The sequence below is a fragment of the Cololabis saira genome, chromosome 24 (assembly GCF_033807715.1).
Source record: "Cololabis saira isolate AMF1-May2022 chromosome 24, fColSai1.1, whole genome shotgun sequence".
Lineage (NCBI taxonomy): Eukaryota > Metazoa > Chordata > Actinopteri > Beloniformes > Belonidae > Cololabis > Cololabis saira.
In genome coordinates, this window is record NC_084610.1 from 24020369 (window position 1) to 24045699 (window position 25331).

A 25331-nucleotide genomic window follows, 5' to 3' on the forward strand; every position below is an offset into this window, starting at 1 on the left:
CAGTATGTCATATCCAAAAAGTGCATGTGTATGTGTATGTGTATATATATATATATATATATATATATATATATATATATATATATATATATATACATATATATATATACATACTTTGGTTTTTTGTATAGAAATTGAATAAATTTTGATCATAATGAAATCTTCTTTTAGGGGGTAGGATTTAATAAGTTCCTACTCCTTTTTTCGAGCAAGTTAATTATGATGGATGCATGTTATATATATATATATATATATATATATATATATATATATATATATATATATATATATATATATATATATATATATATATATATATATATATATATATATATTTTTTATTTTATTTTATTTTATTTTTGTTTCCTTATTTACATGTATTTATTATTGATTATTATTGTTTTTTTTATTAATGTTTCATGTTTGAAATAAAAATTTAAATTGAAATCAATGGAAACTAGTGGTCCTAAATCAGAGCTGGGTGGAGCTCCAGGGGGCGTGGCCTGGCCTTAGCCACGCCCCCTGCAGAGCTGCTGCCACACCCAGGTTTTCCAGCTGTAACAGGACACCAAACCCGCGGAGTTCACTCCACCCGAGACCCGAGGATCCAGGAATACCCCCCACGTCAGGCCGAGACCCGAAACCAACCCTAAACCCCTCAAACCCGCGTCCAGGATGAAGTTTTATCTGCTTTTTCTGCTGTTTTTGGTCCCAGCGTTCCGGGCGCAGGACTTCGGTGAGTTCACGGCCCCGAGCCCGCTCAGGAATTTCCACACTTTCCATGTCCGCTCCGCGGCGCCGCTGTAATTCACGCCTCTTACTTTTCAAACTCACGCAGGAAATCCAACTCGCGTTAATAATAAAGTCTTTCAGAGGTAAATGAAGCTGTAGAAACAGACCGAGCCGACATCGTCCCCTCGGATTCAGTTTGGAGCCGTTTCCCACGTCTGCGGAGGCTTTAATGAGCGGTGTTTGGTTTTTCCGACGGTCCGTGAAGGGGACAGAACATGTAATACTGAACAAGGAGTTAAAAGAGAGAAAAAGTTGGTCTGTTTTTGGGTTTAAATGCACCAAAGTTCGTGTTTTAAAGTTCGGATTGTTGATTAAACTTGTTAAACACTCTCTTAAAAACGTGTTGCGTCTTTCAAACCGTCTTTATGTAAAGTACCCATCATGCATTTTGTTGTTTTGTTGTTAAACTCTCATAAAACACTTATTATAAACACTATTACACACTTATAAACACTTATAAACTCTTAAACACGTATAAACATCACATGAGATAGAAAGTCAGCAGAGATTTGGAGGATTTTGTTTTTATCCACTTTTTTTTTTTTTTTTTTGGAAACAAAGTGAAATATTTTCCAGGTCTGGAAAGAATTAGTGTTTGGGTCGCGTGAGGAGAATCAGAACCAGAATCATCAGAACTAAACTGGTGGGTCGTATGAGGAGAATAATCAGAACTACAGACTTATTTGGGAGGAAATCTGATTAAACTGCTGCTTTTCAAACTTCAGATTAAACCACGAGTCCTGATTCTGTCAAAGTTTCTGATGTTTCTGGGTTTATGAAATCAGGGTCAACTCATTTTTAAAGTCAGGATTTGTGAGGTTTTAAATCCGGGATTTGCAAGGTTTTGATTTTTTAATTCAGGATTTGTGAGGTTTTAAAGTCGGGATTTCTGAAGTTTAAGATTCAGGTTTTAAATTAAGGTTTATTGAGATTTTAAATTCAAGATTTGTGAGGTTGTAAAATTCAGGATTTCTGAGGTTTTAAATTGGGTTTTGTGAGGTTTTAAAGTCGTGATTTGTGAGCTTTACATTCAGAATTAAACATTAAACATCAGTAGTGAGAGGGTTGTTTTATGAACATCATGTTGATTTTATCTACTTTTATTCTAGGAGTTTTTAATCAGTATTGTCTTGTTTTTAAATCGTATTTCTACTTTTATTGTAGTGTTTTGTTTGTGATGTTTTATTTTTTGTGAAGCATCTTGTGACATTCCGTAGTCTGTGAAAGGAGCTATAGAAATAAACTTTACTTAATATTTCTGAGGTTTTAAAGTCGGGATTCGTGAGGTTTTAAAGTCGAGATCTGTGAGGTTTTATATTCAGAACTTGAGGTTTTAAATTCAGGACTTGAGGTTTCAAATTCAAGTGTTCTAAGGTTTCAAATTCCGGTTTTATACGTTTTTTAATTCAGGTGTTCAGAGGTTTTAAATTCAAGTTTTCTGAGCTTTTAAACCCAGGATTTGTCAGGTTTTTAAATCCTGGATTTGTAAGGTTTTAAAGTCGGGATGTCTGAAGTTTTAAATTCAGGTTTTCTGAGGTTTTAATTCATTATGCAGGAGCTTTTAAAGTCAGGATATATGAGGTTTTAAATTCAGGACTTCTGAGCTTTTGAATTCAGGATATATGAGGTTTTAAATCCAGGATTTCTGAAGTTTTAAATTCAGGTTATATGAGCTTTTAAAGTCAGGATTTTCAAGGTTAAACTAAAAGAATGGTGTTTGAAGACTAAAAACAGAAGTGGTTGTCGTTGGTTTCCACGGAGGAAACGGGAAGTGATTGACAGCTGTGATTGACAGCTGTGATTGACAGCTTTGATTGACAGCTGTGATTGACAGCTGTGATTGACAGCTGTGATTGACAGCTGGGGGCATCAGTGAAATAATTCACCACATTATTCGAGTAAAACTGACATTAACAGAGAAACATGAAGCTGCTGCAGGACTGAAGCTCAAACTTCCCGTTTTTAGCTCAACTTTTATCTAAAAAAACCTCAGAAATTACCACAAATAAGAGCCAGACAGACTTGAGAAACCACAGGATGTGAGGAGTCGAACCCCAGACTTCCTGAATGATGCAGGGCGAGGGTTGCTGGTTCAACACTGCAGAGGAAAGGCTGCAGGGCTGCAGGGTTGCTGGTTCAACGCTGCAGAGGAAAGGCTGCAGGGCTGCAGGGTTGCTGTAGTGCAGGAGATAACCAAAACAATCGTTCAGTTTGTGATACAAGCATGAAATTTGGTACACACATTAGCCAAAGATATTCCAAAAATAATTGGACGTGGAGCCATCGTGAATTTTCAACATGGCGCCCATGGCAGCCATTTTTCAAAATGGCCGCCAGAAACAAGTGTTTTCTAATGAGTGATTAGTTGAAATGAGTTGCCAGTTTGCCCTGGCTCTTTTTTTCCCTCTTTTTTCCTCTTTTTTCCATATTTTTTCCTATTTTTTTCCTCTTCTTTTTCCTCTTTTTTCATCTTTTCATCTTTCATCTCTCTTTCATCCCTCTTTTTTTCCTCGGCTCCACGTCCATATCTTTTGGGGGTGGAGAAAAAAAATATGAAAAAATATTTAAAAAAATATGGAAGAAATATGAAAAAAAGAGGAAAAAAAGATGAAAAAAGATGAAAAAAATATGGCAAAAGAGGAAAAAAAGAAAGAAAGGAGAAAAAGATGAAAAAAGAAAAGCTGAAAAAAGAGGAAAAAAAGGAGAACAAGATGAAAAAAGAGAAAAAAGATGAAAAAATAGGAAAAAAATATGGAAAAAAGAGAAAGAAAGAGGAGAAAAAGATCAAAAAAGAGGAAAAAAAGAGGAAAAAATAAAAAAAAATATGGAAAAAATAGGAAAAAAAGAGAAAGAAAGAGGAGAAAAAGATGAAAAAAGAGAAGCTGAAAAAAGAGGAAAAAAAGAAAAAAAGAGGAAAAAAGAGGAAAAAAAGAAAAAAAGAGGAAAAAAGAGAAGCTGAAAAAAGAGGCTAAAAAGGAGAAAAAGATGAAAAAAGGAGAAAAAATAGAAAAAAAATATGGAAAAAAGAGAAAGAAAGAGGAGAAAAAGATCAAAAAAGAGGAAAAAAAGAGGAAAAAATACAAAAAAAGAGAAAGAAAGGAGAAAAAGATGAAAAAAGAGAAGCTGAAAAAAAGAGGAAAAAAAGATGAAAAAATAGGAAAAAAATATGGCAAAAAGAGGAAAAAAAGAGGAAAAAAGGAGAAAAAGATGAAAAAGATGAAAAAAAGAGGAGTGTAGACTCATTAGAAAACAGTTGTGTCCATGTTGAAAATTCCCGATGGCTCCACGTCCATATCTTTTGGGGAAACCTTTGGCTATTTGTACCAAATTTCATGCTTGAATCACAAACTGAACCATTCCTACACATTTTACAGATAAACAGCTGGACTGCTGGTTGAAGCTGCAGGGCTGCAGGATTAGAGCTGCAGGGCGAGGGTTGCTGGTTGAAAGCTTCAAGGCTGCAGGGCGGGCCTGCCAGGCCTGCAGTCACCGTGTTAACATCACGCTCTCAGTTTGAAGTAGATGGATGTTTCTATCATGACTCACAGCCGAGGGTGGAGCTGAAACTCATGTTTCTGCCACAATAATCCCCTGAAACGTTTGAGCTTAAGCAGAAAGAAAGAGGCCGTTAAAGAATAAACCTGCAGCGTTTGAGCTGAAGCAGAATAAAGGAGGCCGTTAGAAGAATAAACCTGCAGCGTTTGAGCTGAGAGCAGAATAAAGAAGAATAAACCTGCAGCGTTTGAGCTGAAGCAGAAATAAAAGAAGCCGTTAAAGAATAAACCTGCAGCGTTTGAGCTGGTTTCAGAGGAAACAGGAAGTGGTCGTGTTGAATCATCCGACTGCACGCGATGCTTCTAAAAACGCAATAATCTGCTTTACATAAACTACCTCATATTGTGCAATATTCTTTCTTTCATTCATTCATTTTCATAGTGTATATATATTTATATTGCCTGTTTCCTGTTTTGTTTTTACAGCCTTTTACATGGGTGCACTTTTATGGAGCTGCTGCTTAATCTCATTATAATATAATGAAAATCAAGGCTTTCTATTCTATTTTATTTTGTTTTGATTTGCTACAAATGAAACTTTTCAACTTAAAAAAGGGCAGTTTGTCTGAAAGTCATCGTTAGTGGAGCATTAACGCGCACAAACAAGCCGGCTGAAGTTCTGGTTCATTTGTTTGGGTTAGTAACGGGTTAGTAACGGGTTATCTGCACATATTTCTGCATTTTTATTCCTTTCAGGGATAAAAGAAGGTTTTAAAACTGTTATAAAACCTAGAAAATAAAAGCCTTCGCTATAGGCCTGTGTTGAAAAAAATACATTTTCAGATTCTAAATCGATTCTCATATTAATTTCAAAAAATCTGAATCTGATTAAAACATTTTTTATTTATTTATTTTTATTATCATTATTTTTTGTATTATTTTTTATTATAATTTTTTCATCATTGCATTACAACTTTTGGTATTTTTTAGTTTTTGCCCAAAAAAGGAATGTTTTGTTGGACACGAGAATAACTGGTTCCATGTTTTTGTCTTTAACTATGTTTAAAGGTATGAAAACATTAAAGTGTTAGGTTATAATTGCATAAATTGTCTATATTTCATTACTTTATATACTGTCTTGGGGGTTACATTTGCATAAAATGCTTAAAAAAAAACAAATTTCTCAAAAATTAAAAATAAAAAAAAGACCGAAAATGGAGTAACTAAAAACGGTATGTGGGAAAAACTAAAAGCTGATTGCTGTCCTGGATGTGTTTGGTAATTCTGACTTACATGATGTTTCTGCAAAGCATTCTGGGAGCTGATTGGTCCTTACAGCATCTTTAGCTGCAATACTTGCTGTTTAATCTCAATATAATACTAGTATTAATATGTTGCAGAACTACAGTCATATCATTCATGCAACAGCTGAAAAAACAGTTTTATTAACACTAATATATCAATATCGGATCGAATCGTGACAGTCGATTCTGAATCTTAAGAATGGGAATCAAATCTTGACATGTGAACTGATCTCCAGCTCTGCTGCCTGTTATTGTTGATGCAGGCTTTTATTTTGAAGGTTTTTTGAAGTTTTGGGGGTTTTCCCGGGGAGAGAGAGAGTAACTAAGGACGTCCTGCGGCCTGAGCTCGTCTCACGACACTAGAGGAACTAGAAAAGCCCAGGTTTAGTCAGAGCGGTGACTCAGAGCAGCATCAGTCAGCGTTGCCATGGCAACCAGGAAACAAGCTGCAACAGCCAAACACAGAGCACATGCGTTTCCATGACGACGCTAAAAAGTTAGAAAAGAAACCAAGGCCCCGTTTCCACGTATCAGAAACGGTGGTGTTTTCATGCGTTTTGTTCGTTCATTTACACGAAAACGAAGCTCAAAGTCTCCAAAAACTATAATTCCTGAAAACTCCGGCCAAAGTGTAGATTTTTAAAACCTCCGTCTTCACGTTTGCTTGTAAACGGAGAGAAACGGACATTTAGGCTTCAGAACGTCACATTATGAGACAGAAACGTCGCCACACTGCAAAAACTCAAAATCTTAACAAGAATATTTGTCTTATTTCTAGTTAAAATGTTTCATTTTTAGTAAAAAAAAAAATCTCATTACACTTTAAACAAGAGTCATCACTGGAAAAGAGTGATAATTTACTTGAAACAGGTGAAAATTGTCAAATAACAAGTTATTTATCTGGTGATGACTCTTGTTTTAAGTGTAATGAGTTTTTTGACTGAAAATGAGACATTTTAACTAGAAATAAGACAAATATTCCTGGTAAGATTTTGAGTTTTTGCAGTGTCATGAGTGGGACCTGTGTTTACAATTTGTTTGTAACCGTCAGAAAGTCGAAATTTTGAGAAAAGAGTCGAAATTTTGAGAAAAAAGTCGAGAAAAAAGTCAAAATCTTGAGAAAAAAGTTGAAATTTTGAGAAAAAAGTTGAAATTTTGAGAAAAAAGTCGAGAAAAAAGTTGAAATTTTGAGAAAAAAGTTGAAATTTTGAGAAAAAAGTTGAAATTTTGAGAAAAAAGTCGAGAAAAAAGTCTAAATTTTGAGAAAAAAGTCAAAATTTTGAGAAAAAATTCAAAATTTTGGTATTTTGATGGTATTTTTAAAAACGTAGAGGGGGAAGTATCCGTTTTTGTGGAAACGTGGCCTAAAAGGAGGTGTATATTTATCTGTTGTGGGAGTTAAACCATGGAATGACGCTAACCTAGATTTACGAACGTGCAGCTCATTTTCGGTTTACAAAATAAAGATTTGTAGAGAAATCTTTGAAAGCTACAAATGTTAATGTTTTTGTTTGTTGCTGTTCTCTGATATTTATATATATAAAAAAATGTCTTTACTAACAGGGTTCATACGTTTTGAAAAAACCTGGAAAAGTCATGGAATTTGAAAATATAATTTTCAAGGCCTGGAAAAGTTTTGGAAACACAAATTCACCCCAAAAGTTTTGGAAAAGTCATGGAATTTATTTTTCTCACTTAATGATAACATTTAGTAATAACAGCCTATAAGGTAGATTTAAAATGGATGAATAAATATTTCGTATAGAAAAGTCGGGTATCTTGCACATCATGCAGATCAGTTATTATTACAGTTATTACAGTTATTTTATATTAGATTACTATACTTTAAACAAATGTTTAATTTGTATAAAACCATAATTGTCATTAGATCTCCACTGTGGTGACTTTTTACATAGTTTTATTCCTATATTTCATTCATACATTGATATTTTAGAGGTCATATACAGGACTGTCTCAGAAAATTAGAATATTGTGATAAAGTCCTTTATTTTCTGTAATGCAAAAATGTCATACATTCTGGATTCATTACAAATCAACTGAAATATTCAAGCCTTTTATTATTTTAATATTGCTGATCATGGTTTACAGCTTAAGAAAACTCAAATATCCTATCTAAAAAAATTAGAATATTCTGGGAATCTTAATCTTAAACCGTAAGCCATAATCAGCAATATTAAAATAATAAAAGGCTTGTAATATTTCAGTTGATTTGTAATGAATCCAGAATGGATGACATTTTTGTTTTTTTAAATTGCATTACAGAAAATAAAGAACTTTATCACAATATTCTAATTTTCTGAGACAGTCCTGTATGTGTAAACCTTATTGGTTTTCTGGTTTAGTTTTGCTATTGTTTGTATGTTTGTACGTAGGACAGGCGTTAATATAAGCACTATGTTTCTGCCTGTTGCTTTTTCACTCACTATTTATAATGATAATGTTTGTGTTAATGTTTGTAGTGTGATGTGACAGAATAAAGAATTTCAATCAATCTAAAACTGCTGTGATGTCTCTGACCCCGGTGTGTCTGTCCCGCAGGGTTCGACCTGTCGGACGCCCTGGACGACGGTCCCAGTGAGTGACGTCTCCTCCTCCCTCCTTCTACCTCCTCCTTCAGCACGGTGATGTAGAATAAAGTGAAATAAATGCTGATTCATGTGTGGTTTTTTCTGCAGCTGAACCTCCCAAACCCAAAGAGGAGCCCAAGGCCCCGGGGCCCAAAGACGACGGTCTGTATCCAAACCCCCCACCCACACACGTAAACATTACAAACGTTACTGTCACGCAGAGCTGAGGCTGCCTGTCGTGGAGGCTCCGCCCCCAAAAGGGGGCGTGGCCTGGAGTTCCATCTGATCTGGAAAACATCTGAACATGTAGCCTGTAAACCGGTTAAAGTTCTCTATTTTCGGCACTATAAGGCTCATTTAAAGGGGATTTATTATATTTATTTATACATGCGGTGCGGCCGAAATGTACGGAAGAGTATCAGGGCCAGGCAGGGGAAAAATACAAATAATAGTTTGGTGGAGGAAGATTTTTTTTTCATTATACACTTCGAGAAAAAAGTACAAATGTTGAAAAAAAAGTCGAAATGTTGAGAAAAAAAATCAAAATTTCATGAATAAAGTCGAAATGTTGAGAAAAAAGGCGAAATTTCAACTTTATTCTTGAAATTGTATTTCAACATTAATTTCCACTTTTTTCTCAAAGTGCAGAATAAAAAAAAAAATCTTCCCCTCAAATATTTCTGGTAACAGGAGTTGTTACCATGGTAACAACTCCTGTTACCAGCAGCAGTACCAGCTGTTACCATGGTAATTCTGGTGTTTCAAATCCAGCATATATATCATTCTTAGATACTTGCATTCTTAGATACTTAAAACAAAATGTAGAACTCTGGACTGAAAATGAACATATGTATTACATTATTTGTCAAGTATTACATTATCAGTTTTGGAGAAAAAAAAGAAAATGTAATAAATTCCCAATAAGGTATTACATTATCAGTAAAAATGTTATTACAATATCAGTCAGGATATTTCATTACATTATTGGTGAAGTTATGACATTGTTGGATTTTATTACATTTTCAGCAAATCATTACATTATAGGAAATTATTACATTATAGGAGCTACAGGGACTCTTACCTGCACCACTCTTTATTAGTTATTGTGAACGCGTTGAATAAAGTTAAACTTATCTGGCTCTCTTGTTTCTCTTTATATACGTTTTATCATCTTATATCTTGTGTTTTATCAGTTTTCTGCTCTTCTGTTCCTCAGGTGAGCTGGACCTTCTGGACGCTTTTGAACCAGGTAAATAATCATCACATCCTGCTCATAAAACGTTTTAAACGTAACATTTCCTCCTCTTTAGAGGGTTGATTGTTGAAACCAGGAGCCGACTAATCGGAACGGGAGTCCCATAATTATTATTATTATTATTATTATTATTATTATTATTATTATTATTATTATTATTATTATTATTATTATTATTATTATTATTATTATTATTGTTCGGCTGCACACGTGCAGAGATAGGAAGAAGGCGACGCCTCACTCTCAAGTTTATTTATAAAGCACTTGAGTCGTAAAAAGTAATAACTGTTGACATTAGTCGATGATTAAATTGTCCGGCTATCTAATCATGCACGCCTATTTCAGATATTTCTCCTTTTGGACATAAATAATGACTTGGCTGACCTAAATAAGGTCATAAAAAACTAATTAGCATCCCATAAATAATTGGAACAAACACGGCTCTATTTCATAAAACATTTCTAACCAAAAACTCATCTCAATTATAACATTTCTAATAATTAATTCTAATAAAAAGGTAAAGTGTACTCTAAAGTTTTATCTAAATAATTTAAATTGACATTAAACTCAGTTAATTCATACCAAATATTCAATAAATCATTAATTGGTTGTGGTTTGTTGCGCAACATTCAGCCTATTCAAAAGTCCCATAGACGTTTAGGCGTAAACTAGGAAACATTAACAAAAAGCATATTTACGGGACAAATCTACAAAAACCAAAGCGTTTATTCAAAACTATAAACATTTAATATTAATTCGGCTACAATTTAACACACAAACAAATTATGTTTCAATGTATATGACCATTATTAAGAGTGACAACCGTGCTAATCAATACAGGCTTTGAATGAACGTCAGTCTGACCCGCCACAATAAAAGCTGAATCGTTTATGTACCATAAGTTACAGCAGATAAAAATATAACTGCAGTTGGTTCAAACCGAGTCAACGCTTGAGTTTAGGTCAAATAACAAACAATGGTTTTTATTGTCTAAATCCACATTATCCTTCCAGATGAGCCGCAGCCGGAAAAACCCAAGAAACCGACGCCTGGAGGTTCCGGTAGGTCCAATTCACGTTTACATTTACACTCCAGTTTGGTGAAGACGGTACGGAGGAGTATCAGGGCCATGAAGGAGAAAGTTTGAGAAAAAAGTTGAAATGTTGAGAAAGATTTCGACTTTATTCACGAAATTTTGACTTTATTCACGAAATTGTACTTCAACATTAATCTCAACATTTCAACTTTTTTCTCGACATTTTGACTTTTTTCTTGAAGTGCAAAAACTCAAAATCTTACCAGGAATATTTGTCTTATTTCTAGTTAAAATGTCTAATTTTTTGTCAAAAAATCTCATTGCATTTAAAACAAGAGTCATTACCATAAAAATAACTTATTTGACAATTCTCACCTGTTTCAAGTAAATTTTCACTTAAAACAACAAGCAAAAAAAATCTTGTTCCACTGGCAGATTTTTCTACTTATTTTAAGTGAAAATCTACTTGAAACAGGTGAAAATTGTTGTTTTTTCCAGTGATGAGTCTTGTTTTAAGTGTAATGAGATTTGTTTTGACTAAAAATTAGACATTTTAACTAGAAATAAGACAAATATTCTTGTTAGGATTTAGATTTTTTGCAGTGCATTTCGACTTTTTTCTCGACATTTCGACGTTTTTCCCGAAATTGTACTTCAACATTAATCTTGACATTTCGACTTTTTTCTCAACATTTTGAATTTTTTCTTCGACATTTCAACTTTATTCACGAAATTTCAACTTTTTTCTCAACATTTCAACTTTTTTCTCGAAATCGCACTTCGACATTAATCTCGACATTTCGACTTTTCTCGACAAACTGCAAAAACTCAAAATCTTACCAGGAATATTTGTCTTATTTCTAGTTAAAATGTCTCATTTTTAGTAAAAAAAAATCTCATTACACTTAAAACAAGACTCATTCCCAGAAAAATAACTTATTTGACAATTTTCACCTGTTTCAAGTAAATTTTCACTTGAAATAAGTAGAAAAATCTGCCAGTGGAACAAGATTTATCTTCTTATTACAAACAAAAACATCTTGTCCCACTGGCAGATTTTTCTACTTATTTTAAGTAAAAATCTACTTGAAACAGGTGAAAATTGTTGGTTTTTCCAGTGATGAGTCTTGTTTTAAGTGTATTGAGATTTTTTTGACTAAAAATGAGACATTTTAACTAGAAATAAGACAAATATTCTTGTTAAGATTTAGATTTTTTGCAGTGCATTTTGACGTTTTTCTCTACATTTCAACTTTTTTCTTGAGATCGTACTTCAACATTAATCTCGACCTTTTCGACTTTTTTCGCAACATTTCGACTTTTTTCTCGACATTTCGACTTTTTTTCTCGACATTTCGACTTTTTTTCTCAACATTTTAACTTTTTTCTCGACATTTCGACTTTTTTTCTCGACGTTTCAACTTTTTTCTCGACATTTCGACTTTTTTTCTAAACATTTCAACTTTTTTTCTCGACATTTCGACTTTTTTCTCAACATTTCGACTTTTTTTCTCAACATTTTAACTTTTTTCTCGACATTTCGACTTTTTTTCTCGACATTTCAACATTAATCTCGACGTTTCAACTTTTTTCTCGACATTTCAACTTTTTTCTCGACATTTCGACTTTTTTTCTCAACATTTTAACTTTTTTCTCGACATTTCGACTTTTTTTCTCGACGTTTCAACTTTTTTCTCGACATTTCGACTTTTTTTCTAAACATTTCAACTTTTTTTCTCAACATTTCGACTTTTTTTCTCAACATTTCGACTTTTTTTCTAAACATTTCAACTTTTTTCTCGACATTTTGACTTTTTTCTCGACATTTCGACTTTTTTCTCGACATTTCAACATTAATCTCGACATTTCAACTTTTTTTCTCAACATTTCAACTTTTTTTCTCAACATTTCGACTTTTTTTCTCAACATTTCGACTTTTTTTCTAAACATTTCAACTTTTTTCTCGACATTTCGACTTTTTTCTCAACATTTCGACTTTTTTTCTCAACATTTCGACTTTTTTTCTAAACATTTCAACTTTTTTCTCGACATTTTGACTTTTTTCTCGACATTTCGACTTTTTTCTCGACATTTCAACATTAATCTCGACATTTCAACTTTTTTTCTCAACATTTCAACTTTTTTTCTCAACATTTCGACTTTTTTTCTCAACATTTCGACTTTTTTTCTAAACATTTCAACTTTTTTCTCGACATTTTGACTTTTTTCTCGACATTTCGACTTTTTTCTCGACATTTCAACATTAATCTCGACATTTCAACTTTTTTTCTCAACATTTCAACTTTTTTTCTCAACATTTCGACTTTTTTTCTCAACATTTCGACTTTTTTTCTAAACATTTCAACTTTTTTCTCGACATTTTGACTTTTTTCTCGACATTTCGACTTTTTTCTCGACATTTCAACATTAATCTCGACATTTCAACTTTTTTTCTCAACATTTCAACTTTTTTTCTCGACATTTCAACTTTTTTTCTCGACATTTCGACATTTCGACTTTTTTTCTCGACATTTCGACTTTTTTCTCGACATTTCAACTTTTTTTCTCAACATTTCCACCTTTTTCTCAACATTTCAACTTTTTTTCTCAACATTTCAACTTTTTTTCTCAACATTTCAACTTTTTTCTCAACATTTCGACTTTTTTCTCAACATTTCGACTTTTTTTCTTAACATTTCAACTTTTTTTCTTAACATTTCATCTTTTTTCTCAACATTTCGACTTTTTTCTTAACATTTCAACTTTTTTTCTCAACATTTCATCTTTTTTCTCGACATTTCGACTTTTTTCTCGACATTTCGACTTTTTTCCCGACATTTAAACTTTTTTCTCAACCTTTCGACTTTTTTCTCAACATTTCGACTTTTTTTCTCAACATTTTGACTTTTTTCTCGACATTTCAACTTTTTTCTCTGCATTTCAACTTTTTTCTCTGCATTTCAACTTTTTTCTCGACATTTCAACTTTTTTCTCTGCATTTCAACTTTTTTCTCTGCATTTCGACTTTTTTCTCGACATTTCCACTTTTTTCTCGAAGTGCACAATGAAAAAAAAATCTTCCTCCTCTAAAATATTATTTTTATTTTTCTCCTGCCTGGCCCTAATACTCTTCTATAAGATGGAGATTTCACTGAGAAACATCTGTTAATATAGTTGCTCTACTGAGCATGTGCGGTTTTGTTGCTCTACTGAGCATGTGCAGATATTGTTGCTCTACTGAGCATGTGCAGATATTGTTGCTCTACTGAGCATGTGCAGATATTGTTGCTCTACTGAGCATGTGCAGCTCTCAGCAGAGATGGGAACAAGGCGACGCCTCACTCTTGACTGTAATTAAATCATGACTGATTTATGGTTCCAGCTTGTTTAGTTTGGTTTAAACAGACTTTAATTTAGGTCAAACAACAAACTAACAATGGTTTATTGTCTAAATCCCCGTCATCTCTGCAGAAGATCAGCCGGAAAAACCCAAGAAACCCAGTTCTGGAGACTCTGGTAAGTCCTGCCTTGTGATGTCACTTCTGTTCTCACGCGCTCTTTTGTTTAAAAGGGAATAAATCATTAAATTATGTGGAATTGGGACTTTTTTTTACTATTTTTTCTGAAGTATTAGGACTTATATCATTAAACTCCAGTCAGAACTTTACCAGCTTTAAAAAAACTAAATTCAGGACAAAATTAATGGAACGTTGTGTTTCTGTGAAAGGAAACAGTTTGTGGAACAATCTGGATACAGAAGCCAAAGAATGCAAATCAGACATTACATTTAAAAGAATAATAAAAGCCAGTTTGATGAAGAAATATCATGATAATTGTTAAGTTAGGTGGATTTTATTTTTTTCCTCTCTTTTTAGCACCATTGTCCTATTTTTTTTCTTTGAATCAAAAAAAGAATTCAACTATCTGTGTTTGACGACAGCTATTTTGTGTTATTTTATAACTTTGTTGTAGTTTTGTTTTTTTTGTTTTTTTTTTTAAATTACGTTTATTGGACTTTTTTCTCGACATTTCAACTTTTTTCTCAAAATTTCAACTTTTTTCTCTACATTTTTTTTTTTAAATTACGTTTATTGGAAAGTGTTTTTTTTTTAAATTACGTTGATTGAACTTTTTTCTCGACATTTCGACTTTTTTTCTCGACATTTCAACTTTTGTCTCAAGATTGTACTTAAATATTAATCTTGACATTTCGACTTTTTTTTTTAAATTTTAACTTTTTTCCCGAATTTCAACTTTTTCTCGACATTTTGACTTTTTTCAACATTTTTTTTTTAAAATTACGTTTATTGGAAAGTGTTATTTTTTTAATTACGTTTATTAGACTTTTTTCTCGACATTTCGACTTTTTTTCTCGACATTTCGACTTTTGTCTCAAGATTGTACTTAAACATTAATCTCGACATTTCTACTTTTTTCTCGACATTGTTTTTTTAAATTACGTTTATTGGAAAGTGTTTTTTATTGCGTAATTTTTTTTTTTTTTTTTAATTACGTTTATTGGAAAGTGTTTTTTTTTTAATTGCATTATTTATTTATTTATTTTTTTTAAATTACGTTTATTGGATGGTGTTTTTTTTTTATTGCGTAATTTGTAATTTTCTTTTTATTATTACATTAATTGAAATGTGATTTCTTAGGAAAAAGGGACAGATAAAATAAGCTTCTTTCTGTTCCCTTTCATTCAAGGAAAGAGATTTGCTGTAATTATATTGAACTGTTTTGTTTTTCTTTAAATGAATGAAATAAAGAAATAAAGAAGCTTTAATCCGGTTAACTGTATAATAATAAAAGTAGACGGGTTTTGGGGGGTCCAGTACGTATTGACGATGCTCTGATTGGTTTATTCTTTAATTTATTCTCGTCCTGCAGGAGGATTCGGGTTCGACCTGGAGGACGCGCTCAAACCAGGTAACGTAATGTGATCAAATCAAACTTTATTTATATAGCGCTTTTCATACAAATAAAAAATGCAACGCAAAGCGCTTTACATAAAACATTCTCGTAATTTTACGACTTTATTCTCATAAATTACGACTTTTATTCTCATAAATGACGACTTTATCCTCGTAAAATTACGACTTTATTCTCATAAATTTCGACTTTATTCTCATAAATTTCGACTTTATTCTCATAAATTACGACTTTATTCTCGTAAAATTACGACTTTATTCTCATAAATTACGACTTTATTCTCATAAATTACGACTTTATCCTCGTAAAATTACGACTTTATTCTCATAAATTACGACTTTATTCTCATAAATTTCGACTTTATTCTCATAAATTACGACTTTATTCTCATAAATTACGACTTTATTCTCATAAATTTCGACTTTATTCTCATAAATTACGACTTTATTCTCGTAATATTACGACTTTATTCACGTAATTTTACGACTTTATTCACGTAATTTTACGACTTTATTCTCGTAATTTTACGACTTTATTCTCGTAATATAACGACTTTATTCTCATAATTTTACGACTTTATTCTCGTAATATTATGACTTTATTCACATAAATTACGACTTTATTTTCGTAATATTACGACTTTATTCTAGTAAATTACGACTTTATTCTAGTAAATTACAACTTTATTCTTGTAATATTACGACTTTATTCTCGTAAATTACAACTTTATTCTCATAAATTACGACTTTATTCCCATAAATTACAACTTTATACTCGTAATTTTACGACTTTATTCTCGCAATTTTATTTTTGTCTTAGTTTGGCCCTAATACTCTGTCGTGCGTTACATACATACATGCGGTTTGTTGTAACAAAAGACTTGATCTTTTTTTATTTAAAATTTTTTTTTATTATTTCTTTAAATTTATTTATTTCTTTATTTTTTTTTAAAGACTTGATCTAATATCATCAATCTTGCTCCTGAAGTGGTCATGGTGAGCCGTTACTCACGCTGCGTTTGTGTCCTCAGGTCCCACCGAGAAACCAGACAAACCTGCCGTGAAGCCGCCGCCGGGCGGAGGAGGTGAGTGGATTCCTGCAGGTTCAGAAGAACCGGAACATGTGGAGACTGGTCTAGTCCTGGTCCTGATGTGACCTGATCCCCTGGTTCCGTTCTTTCCTCCAGGAGGGGGCAGCTTCGACGACTCGGACCTGTTTGACGTCAGCGAGGGCGGCTACAAGCCCGACGCCGGCGGCAAGAAGCCCAACTCTGGAGGATCGGGAGGATCTGGAGGATCGGGAGGATCTGGAGGATCTGGAGGATCAGGAGGTAAGACGTCACTCACCGGCTCCAGCAGGGGGCAGCGCTGAGCTCTGCACGTCCTTTATGACGGGGCTCGGCAACCTGCGACCCTTTAGCGCCGCCCTAGTGGCTTCTGGAGCTTTTTAGAAAATGTTTTTCCTTTTTTTTTCTTTTTTCTTTCCTTTTTTTCTTCTTTTTTTCCTTCTTTTTCCATTTTTTTCTATTTTTTCTTACTTTTTCCTTATTAATCTCGATATTTCGACTTTTTTCCTCAACATTTCAACTTTTGTCTCAAAATTTCGACTTTTTCCTCGATATTTCGACTTTTTTGTTTTTAACTTTTTAAGCACAAATCACATTTGAATACTTACATTTTTTTTCATTTTTTTTTTCTTGTTTTTTTTTTTCTTTTTTTCTCCCTTTTCCATTTAGTTTTTCTTAATTGTTTTTCCCTTTTTCATTTTTTTTCCTTTTTTATTTTTCCTTTTTTTCATTTTGTTTCTTTACTTTTTTTCTTTTTTCCTTTTTTTCCCATTTTTTTCAATTTTTTCTTACTTTTTCCTTTCCTTTTTAATCTCTATATTTTGACTTTTTTCTCTCGACATTTTGACTTTTTTCTCGACTTTTTCTCGACATTTTGACTTTTGTCTCAAGAAACTAATACTAAAATGTAGATTACAAAATAAAAACTGCTAAAAGTGTCTTCATTCTTCAGATCTCAGGAATGATTGTTTTTAACTTTTTAAGCACAAATCACATTTAAATACTTACATTTTCTTTTCATTTTTTTTCTTTTTTTCTCCCTTTTCCATTTAGTTTTTCTTAATTGTTTTTTCATTTTTTTCCCTTTTTTTCCCCCTTTTTTTCTTTTTTCCATTTTGTTTCTTTATTTTTTTTCCTTTTTTTCGTCTTTTTTCCCCATTTTTTCTATTTTTTCTTACTTTTTCCTTTCCTTTTTAATCTCGATATTTTGACTTTTTTCTCTCGACATTTTGACTTTTTTCTCAACATTTCGACTTTTGTCTCAAATTCGACTTTTTTCTCGACATTTCGACTTTTTTCTCGACTTTTTCTCGACATTTCCATTTAGTTTTTCTTAATTTTTTTTCCCATTTTTTTCTATTTTTTCTTACTTTTTCCTTTCCCTTTTAATCTTGATATTTTGACTTTTTTCTCGACATTTTGACTTTTTTCTCGACTTTTTCTCGACATTTCCATTTAGTTTTTCTTAATTTTTTTTCCCATTTTTTTCTATTTTTTCTTACTTTTTCCTTTCCCTTTTAATCTTGATATTTTGACTTTTTTCTCTTGACATTTTGACTTTTTTCTCGACATTTTGTCTTTTTTCTCGACATTTTGACTTTTGTCTCAAGAAACTAGACTAAAATGTAGATTACAAAATAAAAACTGCTAAAATGTGTCTTCATTCTTCAGATCTCAGGAATGATTGTTTTTAACTTTTTAAGCACAAATCATATTTGAATACTTACATTTTCTTTTCATTTTTTTCTTGTTTTTTTTCTTTTTTCTCCCTTTTCCATTTAGTTTTTCTTAATTTTTTTTTCCTTTTTCATTTTTTTTCTTTTTTCATTTTTTTTCTTTTCCCTTTTTTTCTTTTTTCCATTTTGTTTCTTTATTTTTTTCCTTTTTTTCAAATTTCTTTTCCAAAACTAGAACTCTGACTAAAACTAAACAAAAATTGACAATTCTGACTAAAAATAAGACTAAATGCTCAGACTTTTAGTCGACTGAAACTTGACTCGACTAAAAGGAGAATGAACGAGAATAAAACTAATAAAAACTAAAATAATAGCTGGACCTAAAGACTAAAACTGAAACTGAAACAGGCTAAAAACAACACTAGTATCAGCTTCACTCGGAGTCCTGATTACTGTAAAAACCGCAGGATTGCAGCTCTAACGAGAACCACATGGTTGCCGTGACAACAGAGGAGCCGCTCGTTAACTGCAGCTCCGCTCACAGAAACTCTGCTGAACTTAATTTATTTTTATTTAACCTTTATTTAACCAGGTCCCGTTGAGATACAATGACCTCTTTTCCGAGGGAAGCCTGAGAAACATTAAAGTGCAACAATTAAAATCAGACACCAACTCACTCAATGAAATAAATAAATAAATAAAATACTCAAGATAAATAAAAATGTGTGCTAAATTAAAACACAAGATTAAGAATTTATATTAAAACAATAAGTGTGAAAAGTAGCTGCTGTACGACGGAGTATTAGGGCCAAATTAAGACAAAAACAATTGGAAATTACGAGAATAAAGTCGTAAAATTTTGAGAATAAAGTCGTAGTAATACGAGAATAATCTCGTAATATTACGAGAATAAAGTCATAATGTTATGAGAATAAAGTGGTAATATTACGAGAATAAAGTCATAATATTACGAGAATAAAGTCATAAAATTACGAGAATAAAGTCGTAATATTACGAGAATAAAGTCGTAATATCATGAGAATAAAGTCGTAATATCATGAGAATAAAGTCGTAATATCATGAGAATAAAGTCGTAATATCATGAGAATAAAGTCGTAATATCATGAGAATAAAGTCGTAATATCATGAGAATAAAGTCGTAATATTATGAGAATAAAGTCTTAAAATTATGAGAATAAAGACGTAATATTACGAGAATAAAGTCGTAATATCATGAGAATAAAGTCGTAATATTATGAGAATAAAGTCGTAAAATTATGAGAATAAAGACGTAATATTATGAGAATAAAGTCGTAATATTATGAGAATAAAGTCGTAATATCATGAGAATAAAGTTGTAAAATTACAAGAATAAAGTCGTAAAATTACAAGAATAAAGTCGTAATATCATGAGAATAAAGTCGTAATATTACGAGAATAAAGTCGTAATATTATGAGAATAAAGTCGTAATATTATGAGAATAAAGTCGTAATATTACGAGAATAAAGTCATAAAATTAAAAGAATAAAGTCGTAATATTACGAGAATAAAGTCGTAATATTAAGAGAATAAAGTCGTAATATTAAGAGAATAAAGTCGTAATATTACGAGAATAAAGTCGTAAAATTACGAGAATAAAGTCGTAGAATTTCGAGAATAAAGTCGTAAAATTTTGAGAATAAAGTCGTAATTTTACGAGAATAAAGTCGTAATATTACGAGAATAAAGTCGTAAAATTAAGAGAATAAAGTCGTAATATCATGAGAATAAAGTCGTAATATTACGAGAATAAAGTCGTAATATTATGAGAATAAAGTCGTAATATTATGAGAATAAAGTCGTAATATTACGAGAATAAAGTCATAAAATTAAAAGAATAAAGTCGTAATATTACGAGAATAAAGTCGTAATATTAAGAGAATAAAGTCGTAATATTAAGAGAATAAAGTCGTAATATTACGAGAATAAAGTCGTAAAATTACGAGAATAAAGTCGTAGAATTTCGAGAATAAAGTCGTAAAATTTTGAGAATAAAGTCGTAATTTTACGAGAATAAAGTCGTAATATTACGAGAATAAAGTCGTAAAATTAAGAGAATAAAGTCGTAAAATTACGAGAATAAAGTCGTAATATTACGAGAATAAAGTCGTAATATTACGAGAATAAAGTCGTAATATTACGAGAATAAAGTCGTAAAATTAAGAGAATAAAGTCGTAAAATTACGAGAATAAAGTCGTAAAATTACGAGAATAAAGTCGTAATATTACGAAAATAAAGTCGTAATATTACGAGAATAAATTCGTAATATTACGAGAATAAAGTCGTAAAATTACGAGAATAATCTTGTAATATTACGAAAATAAAGTCATAATGTTACGAGAATAAAGTCGTAAAATTACGAGAATAAAGTCGTAATATTACGAGAATATCTTGCAATTTTACGACTTTATTCTCATAATATTACGACTTTATTTTCGTAATTTCCAATTTTTTTTGTCTTAGTTTGGCCCTAATACTCCGTCGTACTGCTGCAAGATAATTCATACGGCTTTTAAAGTTTCCAACAGTGATGAACTTAAAACAGCTGGTTCTGAATGCACCTTTGGCACATTTAGCAGATATAAATCATTGGAACGTGAGCAGTAATTGCTGTGGGTTCTGTAAATGTAGCTGCATAAATATGTGGGAGTAGACGGAGGATTGTTTTATAGATAAAAGTGTTTCTAAACCTTCTGTTTCCTGTCCTGCAGGCCATGGAGGAGGAAACCCGGCCAACGGCCCCCACGGTACGTCCTGATGGATTTATCAATTCTGTTAAAAAACACTTGTTTTTTTGTTTTTTTAACAATATCTTTATTGAATTTTTTATTCACACACACACAGGATATTATTATAAAAGGTATGGAAGAGTATCAGGGCCAGGCAGGAGAAAAAATATTTGAGAGGGGAAGATTTTTTTTTATTGTGCACTTTGAGAAAAAAGTCGAAATGACGGAAAAAAAGTTGAAATGTCGCGATAAAAGTTGAAATTTCGAGAAAAAAGTCGAAATGATGAGAAAAAAGTTTAAATTTCAAGATTGTTGAAATACAATTTCGAGAAAGAAATCGAAATTTCAAGAAAAAAGTTTAAATGTCGACAATGTTCAATTACGATTTCGAGAAAAAAGTCAAAATGTTGAAGAAAAAAGTCAAAAATTCTTGAATAAAGTTGAGATTATTGAGAAAAAAGGCGAAATTTCAACTTTATTCTTGAAATTGTATTTCAACATTAATCTCGACATTTCGACTTTTTTCTTGAAGTGCAAAATAAAAAAAAATCTTTCCCTCTCTAACATTTTTTCGAAGACTATTTTTTCTAAGAAGATTTTTTTAAGACTTTTCATTTTTTGCGGCTCCAGACATATTTGTTTTTTGTGTTTTTGGTCCAATATGGCTCTAAAACATTTTGGGTTGCTGACCCCTGCTCTAGCACATTAAAGATATACCTAAACAAAACTTACACTTTTGATGTCGCCCAAGACCCTTCCTAGGTTCACCACTACTCTGATATTTAGGTTTCCTGCCCTGCATTTTCCTCACGTGGAAGCACCTATAACTCCTTTTTTAATGAATTGTTTGAACGGTTTCCAGATTTCCTCGTACTTCCCGAGTTTGTTATTCTCTCCATTGACACACATTGTGGCATAACCTTGATCCAAGCACCGATTGTAGGTGTTTTCTTCCAGTTAAGAGTGATAATCCCTTTTGCCTGCAATAGCAACAGGAATAACAACGTAGGCTCCATTGGAATATTAATACAGGATAAACATGGTTTTATTAATTACCCCTTTCCAGAATTTTTTTATTTAGTCACATTCCCATTTGGACACAAATGTGCACAAATATTCCCTGAACCTCACTGCATTAGAAACAACTGTCAGGTATATTACTGTTATATTTATTTAATTTGACAGGAGTTTGGTTGACATGTTTAGTTAAACGACTAGTTAACTGGTTGACCCCCGTGACCCCTGTTGACCTCTGTTGACCTCTGGGGTCATTGTGAACCCTTAGTGACTCACCTGTGTCTCTGTTCCCTCAGGTGGCGGTGAAGAACCTCAAGGTAAGCAGTTCCTCTTCATCCGGCCGCCGTAGTTCACTGATACCTGAAACCTACGAGCCTACGATCTTTGAGTCGTAGGCTCCAGTTTTGGCAGAGATTGGTGCTTTTGCAGAATCATGTGCCTCTGAGACGATGACGGAGCTGAGAAACCGGCCCCACATGGGGCCGTTCATGGGTTTATGTTGGATCAATGTGAATTTATGCTCCAGTTCAAGGGGGAACTCACTTACTGGTCCAGGATAAGAGTCTTATATCCACTTTGGCCCCAAGTGGGCCTGCGTGGAACCAGCTGATGGGCCCGTTTGTCATTTTTAGATTTAAAACACACATACGGCGCACCGACCCAAAAGGCGCAGTCTACAGACACGGAGCTGCACACACGCGCGGCGCAAAACACACAGACAAGCACACAAGTGTGCTTATTTAAAAATAGAGCGGGAGCAAAACTTAGTTTGATTGTATTTTATTTCAGTTTTTACATTAATCAAGCGCGGACCCCGTCTTTGAAGCGAAAGCACCAAGACGGACCTCCATGAAAATGTTCAATTTTAATTTCTTCCGCCAGCGCTACTGCTTTCAGTTTGAGGATGGTCTCATTCACGTCTGCAACTCACGGGTGCTTCACACGCCCCCTTCTCCCTTTACCGTTGTCATGGTGGCCGTCCTCCTTACATTACCGTAATACAGGTAATAGATACGGCGCACCGTTTCATTGGGCGCGCAGCACATTTTTAAAAAGAAAAAAGAATTTTATGTGCGCCTTATGGTCGCGAAAATACGGTACATCTCAGATAGTTCTTGTCACAAACCGTCCCACCAGCACGTCTTCCACCGAGGAGACAGAGTCGTGGAATCTGGGGCATTTCCAGGTCTATAGTAGACTTGTAGTCAAGACCGCCTAAACCAAGACCAGACCAAGACCAGAGAGTATCAAGACCAAGACCAAAACAGACCAAGCCCAAGACTAGTTCAACTCAAGACTGAGACAAGACTTTATCAAGACATTATCAAGACCAGAGAGTAACAAGACTGAGATGAAGACCATTTCCGCTCCAGACCAAGACCAAAACTCGTTCAGCTCAAGACCGTTCCTCAGATCCAGTTGTCCCGACCAAGACCCTGCGATGCCTAAACTCACCAGACCCAGTGATGTCAACACTGACCTTGAATTCTCCGGCGGGGCTCCATCTAACGTGGTTACCGCGTCTCTAGGCAACCGTCAATTAACCCCCCGCCCCGTGAAGTGTTGTCCTCCTTCCTGTCTTGTGTTGTCCTGACCTTCCCGGGTCACGTGGCCATTGTTGGCTCTCCCCGATGGATTTCTCTTCACTGGGAACTTCCTGTTTTCTCTGAGAGGAGGGAGTGGGGGCTTCTGTTCCAACCCGTTGTTGTATCGTAGCCAGAATTCACAGCTCTGCGTGTTAGGGGGTTTTCCTGTTAACAGTCCTTTAACTCTCTGATCAGGTGTTTTCCTGGTGCTAGTCCAGCGGTCGGCAACCCAACATGTTTTAGATCCATATTGGACCAAAAACACAAAAAACTAATATGTCTGGAGCCGCAAAAAATTAAAAGTCTTGTATCAGCCTTAGAATGAAGAAACACATGCTGCATGTTTCTATATTAGTTAGAACTGGGGGAGGTTTGTTTTTCATTATGCACTTCGAGAAAAAAGTTGAAATGTCGAGAAAAAAGTAGGAATGTCGAGAAAAGTAAAAATGTTGAGAAAAGTCGAAATTTTGAGAAAAGTCGAAATGTTGAGAAAAAAGTCGAAATGTTGAGAAAAAAGTCAAAATGTTGAGAAAAAAGTCGTAATGTCGAGAAAAAAGTCAAAATGTCGAGAAAAAAAGTCGAAATTTCGAGAAAAAAGTCAAAATGTCGAGAAAAAAGTCAAAATGTCGAGAAAAAAGTCAAAATGTCGAGAAAAAAGTTGAAATGTCAAGATTAATGTTGAAGTACAATCTTGAGAAAAAGGTCGAAATGTCGAGAAAAAAGTCAAAATTTCGAGAAAAAAGTTGAAATTGCAAGAAAAAAGTCAAAATGTCGAGACTAAAAAAGGAAAAAAGAAAAAAAGAGAAAAAAAGAAAAAAGAAAAAGAAGAAAAAAAAGAAAAAAGGAAAAAAAAGAAAGAAAAAAGGAAAACATTTTTTTTTTTTTAAAGCTCCAGGAGCCACTAGGGCGGCGCTAAAGAGCTGCAGGTTGCCGACCCCTTTACTACAACCTCCTTTAGCTCTGATCAGGTGTTTTTCTTCTGTTGGGGATCGTTGTCTGGTGGTTTCCTGTCGTTGCCGGTCTCCCCTCGGCTCGAAAAAAGTCGAAATGTCGATGAAAAGTCGAAATGTTGAGAAAAAAAGTCAAAATTTCCAGAAAAAAGTAGAAATGTTGAAAAAAAAAGTTGAAATGTCGAGAAAAAAGTTGAAATGTCGAGAAAAAAGTCGAAACGTCGAGAAAAAAGTCAAAATTTCAAGAAAAAAGTCGAAATGTCGAGAAAAAATTTCGAAATGTCGAGAAAAAATTTGAAATGTTGAGAAAAAAGTTGAGAAAAAAGTTTAAATGTCGAGAAAAAAGTCGAAATGTCGAGAAAAAATTTGAAATGTTGAGGAAAAGTCGAAATGTCGAGAAAAAAGTCAAAATGTTGAGAAAAACGTTGAGAAAAAAGTCGAAATGTCGAGAAAAAAGTCAAAATGTCAATAAAAAAGTCGAAATGTCAATAAAAAAGTCGAAATGTCGAGAAAAAAATTCGAAATGTCGAGAAAAAAATTCGAAATGTTGAGAAAAAAGTTGAGAAAAAAGTCGAAATGTCAAGAAAAAAGTCGAAATGTCAAGAAAAAAGTCGAAATGTAGAGAAAAAAAGTCGAGAAAAAAGTCGAAATGTTGAGAAAAAAGTTGAAAAGTCGAGGAAATATTCAAAATTTCGAGAAAAAAGTCAAAATGTCGAGATTAAAAAGGAAAGGAAAAAAGAAAAAAAGAAAAAAGGAAAAAAGAGAAAAAAAAAGGTCAAACATTTTTGAAAAATCTCCAGGAGCCACTAGGGTGGCGCTAAAGAGCCACATGCGGCTCTGGAGCCGTGGGTTGCCGACCCCTGAT

General features: G+C 33.2%; 1 protein-coding gene across 1 annotated transcript in view; it reads left to right on the top strand.

Moving 5' to 3' along the window:
• Nucleotides 1-538: 538 nt before the first annotated feature.
• cd99 (CD99 molecule) overlaps nt 539-25331 on the top strand; it is a 36639-nt gene continuing 11846 nt past the window's right edge. Inside the window, exons 1-11 of the mRNA XM_061715795.1 lie at nt 539-736; nt 8150-8185; nt 8287-8340; nt 9395-9427; nt 10447-10494; nt 13941-13985; nt 15360-15398; nt 16432-16485; nt 16588-16731; nt 20857-20931; nt 22227-22247. Coding sequence (XP_061571779.1) covers nt 676-736; nt 8150-8185; nt 8287-8340; nt 9395-9427; nt 10447-10494; nt 13941-13985; nt 15360-15398; nt 16432-16485; nt 16588-16731; nt 20857-20931; nt 22227-22247 — 610 coding nt within the window. The 5' untranslated portion in view covers nt 539-675. The remainder of the gene's footprint in view (nt 737-8149; nt 8186-8286; nt 8341-9394; nt 9428-10446; nt 10495-13940; nt 13986-15359; nt 15399-16431; nt 16486-16587; nt 16732-20856; nt 20932-22226; nt 22248-25331) is intronic.